Source organism: Molossus molossus, unplaced genomic scaffold (assembly GCF_014108415.1).
Source record: "Molossus molossus isolate mMolMol1 unplaced genomic scaffold, mMolMol1.p scaffold_m16_p_2, whole genome shotgun sequence".
Classification (NCBI taxonomy): Eukaryota; Metazoa; Chordata; class Mammalia; order Chiroptera; family Molossidae; genus Molossus; species Molossus molossus.
The window spans coordinates 104,766,094-104,775,549 of NW_023425355.1; the positions used below are offsets into that span (position 1 = coordinate 104,766,094).

Consider the following 9,456-nt stretch of genomic DNA (forward strand, 5'->3'; position numbering starts at 1 on the left):
TGAGATCTCAAGGTGGTAGTCACACTTCCCACTGATGCATTTGGACATGGCAGCCTATGGAGGTGGAGGGAAGAGAGCAGCTGGACCAAGAGCTTCTTTGACATTTCTATCAACCTTAACATTTCCTGGTGACTCAAGTCATTGACAAGGGATTTTGGTTATCTATCTCCTGGTCTATACCCCAAGCTTTCTCTCCTCACTCAGGGTTCCCCTCAAATAGTGAACATCACTTGGTGGCCTCTGAGCAGTCACAGGCCTTGACTTTGGGCCCTGGGTGGGCATGAGAGGAACTAAGGGGTGGTTTGGGGTTCCTATGGGGGTGGAGAGAAGCCCTGTCCCCTCCACTCCCAGTAGAAGCCACTAGCTCCCTGCTTCTGGGCAACAACCCGATACACAGATAGGTGTGGGGCACAGGCAGCAGCTGCCCTGGGGCTGGAGGGAGCCTGGGCCTCCCTGAGGCAGCAGAGCCCTGAAGACTCAGGATGAAACCCTGTGGTAGAAGCCAACATTTGCCACCTTAACTCCTCCAGTGCCCCCACCCTGGCGCAGGTCCCCATCACGCTCCATTCAACTACTGCAGGGTCTTCTGACTGGCCCTCCTGCTTCCATCCTTGCCCCTCAGTCTGTTCTCTTCACAGTACCCGCAGGGATCCTCTGCTCAAAACCGTCCAGTGACTCACTCTTCACTCAGACAAAAGCCCAAGTTCTCACTGTGGCCCACAAAGCCCTCGAGGATCAGGCCTGGCCAACCTCAACATACCCCAAGCTTTCTCTCCTCACTGGCCTCTGCAACCACCCTTCAGGCACTCCAGCCTCAGTGTCTTTGCACTGCCTTTTCTCTCTGCCTGAAATGTTCCACAAGCACTATGGCTCCCTCTCTCACTTCACTCGGGTCTTTGTTTAAATTTCACACCACCAGGAATATCTTTCCTGGTTATGGCACCCCAAAGAGCCCAACCTCCCTCTCCTGCAACTCTTTCCTGTCCTCACTTTATTTTTCCTAATGACATTTTTAGCTGACCTATTATATATTTCTGTTATCTACCTCCATGCACTAAAAAGTGAGCGCCATGAGGGCACTGATTTCTGTCAGTTTAGGTTACAGCTGTCCCCTCAGAGCCTAGAACAGTTCCTGGCACAGAGCAGATACTCATAATGTCTGTCAAATGCATGACTGTAAAACACTTAAAGTGGTGCTTATGACACAGCAGACATTCAGTAAATGGTTGTTGAATGAAAGAATAAACCAACATATGCATGAAAGAATGAGTAAGTGAACCACATCCCATTTTGATCCCAGAACTGCCCTCTCCCCTATCCCACCCCCAGCAGCCCTGGGAGCCAGCCATCGGCACAAGCACAGGAACTTTATTTACACACACAAGGCTGGAGCATGGTCCAGGTGGGAAGGTAGACATGGCAGGGTCAGGAGGCTCCTACTTCTGTTCCCGCCTCCAGACAATGACCATGCCACTGGCATCACTGGAAGCCAGCAGGCTCTCATCGCAGTTGAAGCTGACGTCCAGCACAGGGGCGCTGTGGCCCTGCAGCTTGTTGACAGCAGCCTTGGCTGCACGCTCCACGTCAAAGAAGTGTACACACATATCCTCGCTGCCCGTCACTGCCCAGGTGAGAAGGAGAGACCATCAGCAGGTGTTGCAGGAGGTGGGGTGACCTAGGTGTGAAGTCTCTGAGATGACTCAGGTGTTAGGGAGTCATGTTCAAGGTGTGAGGTCCCAGCATGCCTGGGGAGGTCTGGGGGTAGGCCCATCCCTAGATGAGAGGTTAACTAGCTGTTTTGAATCTGTGTCTAGACAGTGAGGTCTCAGCTCTTTGGGAGGTCTAGGTCTCAGGCTGTGAGGTTTTGGGGCTGGTTGGGGCTCTGTGTTCATAGTGGAAAGCTGGTGGGGTAGGAGAGGTCTCAAGGCCCAGGGCATCAAGGTGTCATGATATCTGAGCCAGACCAGCACCAGCCCTGGTGTCTGCTCTTCCCCGGCCACCCAGGTACTCCGACCCTAAGGGACTCACCCACACAGGCCCCCTGGCGAAAAGACATGAGGGGGCAGAAGATACTGCGCACAGGGTGTGAGCTCTGCTCAATGGGGAAGCTTCTCTTCAATTGCAGGGTCCCCTCGTTGTCCACCACCCTGAGGGGAGAATGAGAGCAGGTCAGGGTGCAGCCTCAGCTCCAGAGGAAGACGCATGGTGTGCTAGTGTGTCCCACCTCTGCGCCTGAGTTCTTTTCAAGGTTCATGAAATCCAGTTTTGAGACGACTGCATAAACCTGTAAAGCATGGGCTGATGCATGGTTTAGTGACAGTCTGGACACTCTATCTGTTTATATAAACAGGGAGCCCCTGCAGTGTAATTCACTAGTTATTCTTCCTAAGGGTTTCCAACAGCTCTGGTGTTCAGATGGGCACAGAGAAATGGCTGACCAAACTATGGCACCCCTGTACTGTGGCTACCACATGGCCATTCAAAGAAATGAATCGAAGCTACTGCAGGTGGCTTGTGGTATGTCCACAGGCATCGTCTGGTGAGAAAAGCGAGATGTAGAAAAGGATGTAGAAGGAACTCACTTCTGTAAAACAATGACCCTCCCTCAGAAATGTATGGTTGTGTGCCTGACCAGTGTGGCTCAGTGGTTGAGTGCTGACCCATGCACCAAGAGGTCACCAGTTCAGTTCCTGATCAGGGCACATGCCCAAGTTGTGGGCCCGATCCCCTGTGGGGGACATGCAGAAGGCGGCCAATCGATGTTCTCTCTCATCAATGTTTTGATATTTCTCTCCCTCTCCCTTCCTCTCTCTTTAAAAGCAATAAAGAAAAAAAATTTTTAAAAAGAAATGTGTGGGTGTGTGCACTCTGAGGATAACTATGAGAGGGGGATCAAAGTATGGAACGGTACTGAAGTTGTTAACATGCTTGACTGTGGCAGGGGGCAGCCAAGGTGGCAGGAAGGAGGACGAGAGGGAAGAGAGAAGGCAGAGGATCGGGGAAAGAGGCAAAAAACTTAAAAGTAAGCCTCAATTAAAAATTGTGTGTATAAATTTTTTAAAAGAGGAAAAGTAAAATAGTAAAATGGCAAGTATTCTGTCAAGCAGTCATCTTCAGACCTGGGTGGACAACACTTGGGGAACGTTTGAATATACCAGTGCCCAACCTGCCCCAGAGCTTCTGAAATCCCTGGCCTGGAGTGGGGCCTGGCCATGGCTTTTGAAGCCTTTCAGGTCATTCCAGCATGTGGCCCAGGCTGAGAACTACATTTGGGTAACATGACATATGTGAATGGGGGCAGTAAACTCCCTGCCTCAAAAAAAAAAAAAGAAAACAGATCACTGTTATAGGGGCCCTAGTCCATTTTGTACTTCAGTTTGCTCATCTGTAAAATGGACATGATAACAGCACCCACCTCAGAGGGTCATTATGAGGATTAAATGAGGTGCGCCCAGCTAGTGTGGCTCAGTGGTTGAGCGTCGACCCATGCACCAAGAGGTCGCTGGTTCAATTCCCGGTCAGGGCACGTGCCCAGGTTGTGGGCCAAGTCCCCAGTGGGGGGCATGCAGGAGGCAGCCAATCGATGTTCTCTCTCATTGATATTTCTATATCTCTCTCCCTCTCTAAAAAAAAAATCAATAAAAAAATTAATTTTAATTTAAATGAGGCATTATGTATGAGGTGCTGTGGATAGGATCTGGCCCCAACAACTGCTTCCTAAGTGCTAGCTACTGTTATTACTATTACTGCTACCACTGAGGTCATCATTATATTATGAGGAGGAGGAGGAGGAGGAGGATGGGGAGACTGGACCTCCTCGCTCAGTGAAATTAACCTGATGAAGAAGATAGGCCTCCCCTCCCAATCTGATGGAGGTGGCAGGACCTACATCTCCAGGTGGCTGGATGAGGGAGACCCACCTGTAGAGCAGCAACTTGTTGAGGCAAGCATTTATGAGTAGTGAGGGGTCTCGGGCCTCGCGGCTGACCCAGGAGCGGGCGGAGATGCTAGTCACAGGGCTGCCCTCATGCACCACCAAACGCTTGGCTTTAGTCAGTTTCCCTGCAACAATGGAGGGGAGAGGAGGCTAAAGTAAGGCTGGGGGCTGTGCATCAGGAGGGCAGGAGTTGGTGTACTCAGATGCAGACCTGGGGCCTGCTTACCTGTGGCCATGTCAAAGAGGAAGGAAAAAACACTGCCTCGGTCATCCCCTGCCCAGAGCAGCCGGCCAGGGGCATCAAAGGACAGAGCGAGGACACGGCCTGTCAGCTTGCTGGAGCCACCCTTCACTTTCTTGCCCGTGGAGATGTTCATGACATGCACATTGTGCTTGGCGTTCCCCACCTGTGGGTAAGACCCGCACACCATCATCCTGCTCCTAGCCAGTCCCTCCTTGACTCTGACCACCGTGCAGTTGCTATTAATGAGACCCACTTCTCTCCACTGGAGTCTAATCACAGTAGGGGCATGGAGGGTAAACTAGAGCTGACCCAGGCCCATAATCCTTCTGAGCCAGCCCTTCTTGTAATCTAACCAGAGTAGATTGCTGCTGCAGGGACTACATCACAGACCCATAGTGTTGCCCCTTGGCCAGTGCCCTCTGTGCTCAGCAAAGCACAGGGCCATCCTAGGCCCATGATAATAGCTCCCCGGCTTATCCTTCCTGGAGCCTTGATTACACTGGGGCTGCTGCTGCTACATCTAAAAGAATCCCAGAGCACAGGTTCATTCAACCAGTTCCCCCTATACTCCCCGCTCAGGGCCAGGCCAGACTTTTTATTTCCTTCCCCGACCATCCACCCTCTGACTCTCTATCCTGGGGTTGGACCACAGTGGAGCTTCCACTGAGATGAGACAAGGTTTCTGTTTAGTAATCCTGCTCCCCAATCAGCAGCCCCCGCAGTTGGAAAATGGTAGGACTACTGCTGATGAGACCAAAAGGGTGGCAGACCCATGACCCTACCCTCTGACTAGTCACCCCTGGCGTCTACCACAGTGAGGCCACCCCAAATCAAGAACTGCCTGTCGCCCGGCCGGTGTGGCTCAGTGGTTGAGTATCAATCCATAGACCAGGAGATTGCCAGTTCGATTCCTGGTCAGGGCACATGGCTGGGGTTTCCAGCTCAATACCCGGTAGGGGGCGTGCACAAGGCAGCTGAATGATGGTTCTCGCTCACTTCGATGTTTATCTCTTTCTCCTTCTCCCTTCCCCTCTAAAAATCAATAAAAATATATTTAAAAAGAACTGTATGTCCCTATTCTGACTTTTTTCCCTCTGAGTCTGACCACCAGGGGGCTGTGGCGATGGACTACAGAGGACTCCCCCCTTATTGATGTCCTAAAACAGCCCTCCTGGCCCAGCATCCCTGCCCTCGGCGAGTGGGTGCCCTGGAGCCTGACCACAGTGAGGTTGTTGTTGACTGGCTGGAAAGTGCAGCAGAGCAATTCAGCGCCATCGGGGTCAGGGATCTCTCGGATGCAGCGGCCGTCCTCAGAGGCCCAGATGCGCATGGTAGCATCGAGTGAGGTGGACACAAGGATGTCATTGGAGAGGGACCAGGCGAAATCGGAGACACCACGGGTGTGGCCCCGTAGCACGCGGAGCACGGTGGGCGGAGCGGGTACCAGCTGGCACAGTGAGATGCTGCCGTCGAGTGAGCAGCAGGCCAGGCGGTGCCGGTCATCATTGGCGAAGCGCACCCTTGGGACTGCAATGTCAAGGAGCCACTTGTGGGAGCCAGCACACTCACCAAGTGCTTTTGTTTATAAAAGGTTCTGACATGTGAGCTGAGGGCAAGAACCCACCACACCAGGCACGGTGGCCTCAACAAAGGGCTTTCCCTGACTGAGAAAGGATGTTGGAACTCCACAAAGCCCTCTGCCAAAAGCTCCCTGCATCTTAGCAGGTGCTTTATAAATTTCAAAAGACTTCTGCAATATGAAAAGGCCTCCACATCTCAGCAAGCACCTTACAATTACCAAGGTTTGAGAAGTTTGCAAGACTCACTCTGTCCTTTGCAAGGGGATTTGTCTGCAGCGCAAGCTTTGAACTTGTTTAAGCGACTCACGACCCCAGAAGCCTTCTGCAAAGGGCTCTTTTAAGCTGCTGAGCCCCTTTATGGTAGACAAAATACCTGAGATTTTGCAAACCTCTTTGCAGAGGGGTTTTAGGTTTGTGAAACGTTTTATGGATGGAAATTCCTCCTTCAGAGATGGGCCAGAAATTGCATTCCAGAAAAGGATACACTGAGTGGTTGTCACAGTTTGGGCAAATTCATGGTGATGACACCTGCCATCTACTGACTCACCTGCCTCATCCACGTGCTGGTCAAAAACATGATACATGCCCGCAAAGGCGTAGTTCTCACTCAGTGATGTGTCCCCAGCCATGGCTCGACTTGCTTCTGCTGCTGACGTGGGCACCACACTGCCGGGGGGTCTGGGCCCCAACAGGAGTAGGAGGTGAGAGGAGGTAGGTTCCAACATTCAGCCTGCCATTGCCCCATGGCTCCTCTCCTTCTCACAAACTCCCCAGCCCTGAGCTGCCCCTGGTGCATACCTGTCCTCATAGACGGCACGATTCATCTGTGCCTGCAGCTGATAGGAGCCTCGGCTGACGGAACGGCGGTGTCCACGGGCCCCCAGGGCCCGAGGATCATCCTCAAAGTCCTGAAAACAGAGAGGGTCAGAGTGGGCGCATCTTGAAAACAGCCTCCAAGAACCTGTGAGGTCTGGAGCCTTCAAAATATACCCAGAACCAGATCCCTTTTCACGGCCACCATCACCTGTACTGTGGTGGCCTCCACACTAATTATCCTGCTCCCACCCTAGCCCCGCTCAGTAGATAATCAATAAATGTTCTCTGATTAAAGAATGAACACTTCCCAGCCTTGGCTGGTTTGACTCAGCAGTCAGAGCGTCTGCCCATAGACCAAAAAGTCTCGGGTTCAATTCCGGTCGAGAGCACGTACCTCAGTTGCAGTTTGGTCCCCAACCCTGGTAGGGGTTGTGCGGGAAGCAACCAGATGATGTCTCTCTCTCTCCCTTTCCCTCCTTCCCACTCTATCTGAAGATAAATGGAAAAATATCCTTGGGTGAGGATTTATTTATTTATTTATTTATTTAAGTAGGGGAGAGTGTGAACACAATCCCCCACTACCACAAATTGTGCAGTCGAGTTTCCCACATTTGGGGAAATCGCAGGCGTCAGCACATCGGAGTGCAATGGATAAGCCTTGCCCTGGGAAAACCACCTTTATGATCATGGTATCTCCCCTGCCAGGTAAGTATGAAGATTTATTTATTTACTTATTTTCAATTTTTTTTTGTAGAGAGAGAGACAGAAACAACAATGTGACAGAGAACACACCCCACTGGGGATCAAGCTCACAACCCGGGCTTGTGCCCTGATCAGGAATGGAAATGAGACCTCCCAGTCCATGGAGTGATGCTCAATCCACGGAGCCACACAGGCCAGGCCCTTGGGTGAGGATTTTAAAAAAACAAAGAATGAATACCTCCCAGAAAACTACTCAGTCTCTTGCTTCATTCAAGTCTCAGCTTAATTTTCACCTCCTCAGAGAGACCTTCCATCATCCCCATCAAAAATAGTTTCCCTTTACCCCCACCAGTCCTGTTTTATCCCCCAGTCTGCTTTATTTTTGCATCTTAGCATTGCCTCCTGGTAAGCCATGGTAATTACTGACTTGTTTATCTGGTTAGCTATGTTTATTGACCTATTTATCTTGTTTATTGTCTACTTATCAATCCATTTATCTTATTTATTGTCTATTTATTGACTTATCTCGTATATTATCTCTTTTTTGCCCTCTACTCATCCTAAAAGCCTGGAACAGTGCCTTGCACATAGCAGGTGCCTGACAGGTTGAATGAATATACATGGAGACAGGTGGCATGCGTGGCAGGCCGCATGGAAGGAGCTCACCTCCATGCGGTCAAGGGTAGTGCGGCTGCTGCGGACGATGCTGTTGCTATAGGCACGAGCACTGCCTGGCTCGGAGAGGGGCCCGTAACGCTGGCCCAATAGCTGCCCACGCAGCCTCAGGTACTGCCGACGCAGTGCTGGGGGGTGCCCAGCCTTGGCATTCTCCCGCAGTAGCTGGCTGCGCCGTCGGATATACTGTGTCCGAAACTGTGGAAACGTTGGTGTGCGGTACGCGTTGTACCTGCGATGGCAGGAGGCAGGCAAGCAGCAGGCACAAAGCAGAGGGAATCAATCAGTGCAGGGGATAGGGAAGGAGAATGAAGTGTGTGGTAGGGAGGGGTCAGGATGGCGTGATCAACAGTGGAGATGGGGGTTCCTCTGGCAATGTGACAAGGGCAAGTCTACAGTAATAATATGGACATGGAGACAAGGTCACTGTGCGGACAATGGAGACAGTCTGCAGCTTTGGTGAATTTGGTATGGGGTGACTGAGTCAATGTAGACAATAGTAGGGGTCAGTCTGGCATGGTATGTTAGTGTGGGGCAACGGCGGGGTCAGTATGGGATGGTGGTGGGGTCAGACTAGGGAAATGATGGTGGTAAGAGAAGTCTAACTGACAATGGTGGGAAATAGGATGTTAACAGCCTGAGCTCCATCACCTCCCTTCACCCCTCCCACCCCTGAAAAAGTCCTAAAGGCAGAGACTCTTTTCCCACATCTGACTACATTTTCCCAGCATGCTCTTGATGACCCTCTCTGGCCAGCCCTTCTGACAGAGCAAGCCACCACACTCTGATACTGCGCATGCTCACCTCTGGCAAGCCCACGCAGCCGCCTAAAGCAAGTTCTCCGCCAAGCCTCACTTATCATTATTGCGCATGCACTACATTAACTTCCGCTCCCACGGGATCCCACCCCACACCTCACCTCGCGTCTACTGCTAAGACCTGCTGCCACACCGCGGCCATTACCCGGCCTCCTCTTCCGCTGTGTCCGCCCGTGGGCGCCTGCAGGACAAGGGCCTGGAATGTCAGCGTCTCAAGTGAAGGGGTCTAGTTCCGCCCCTTCTGCCAGGCGATCGTTGCCATTGACATTGAGTCCCTCCACGCCGAGATATCGTGAAATCACACCCGGCTGTTAGCATGGTCAACACCCCAGCCCTGCCCTGGCAGCTCCGGAAAGACTCACAACAGCGATTCAGACCTCACTCCGCCCCACCCCCGGTCGCCATAGCAACGCCCCTCCCCCAGCCTAGCAATCCTTCTTGGCCTTCCCCTCCCATCTTGCTCCCACCGCCCCACCCGCCTTCCCTTTTCGGGTCCAAGAACAGGGCCCAGGACCAGGAACCACCTCCGGGGCTGCCTCTGGTCCTTGAGGCCCCCGGGGCGGCCCTGAGACCAGTGTCCCCCTTTCTTCGGTCTCGCTTCTCCCTCTCTCAGGCTCCAGGCAAGATGGCCGCCTGCTGCCAGGAAGAGCTGCCAAGTGTAGAGCGAATGGATAGGAATCTTCC

General features: G+C 52.3%; 1 protein-coding gene and 1 non-coding gene across 6 annotated transcripts; both read right to left on the reverse strand.

Annotated features, from left to right (window-relative positions):
* Positions 1–1,302: 1,302 nt before the first annotated feature.
* WDR13 (WD repeat domain 13) lies at positions 1,303–9,456 on the reverse strand. 5 transcript variants are annotated; one of them, XM_036271410.1, is made up of 10 exons: positions 9,297–9,456; positions 8,874–8,953; positions 7,946–8,186; positions 6,560–6,669; positions 6,309–6,439; positions 5,401–5,708; positions 4,164–4,344; positions 3,921–4,062; positions 2,029–2,147; positions 1,303–1,621 (listed from the first exon to the last, which is right to left on the reverse strand). In XM_036271410.1, exons 2-10 carry the CDS (start codon positions 8,912–8,914, stop codon positions 1,437–1,439), a joined length of 1,458 nt encoding a protein of 485 aa, XP_036127303.1. In that variant the 5' UTR covers positions 8,915–8,953; positions 9,297–9,456; the 3' UTR covers positions 1,303–1,436. The 5 variants fall into 5 exon arrangements, with proteins under 5 accessions (XP_036127303.1, XP_036127305.1, XP_036127306.1 ...); XM_036271412.1 differs by having other exon boundaries at positions 8,918–8,953; positions 9,297–9,452; XM_036271413.1 differs by lacking the exon at positions 7,946–8,186 and having other exon boundaries at positions 9,297–9,378.
* LOC118636796 lies at positions 7,128–7,290 on the reverse strand. Its single transcript, XR_004960777.1, has one exon. It is a non-coding gene; the product is annotated as a U1 spliceosomal RNA (small nuclear RNA).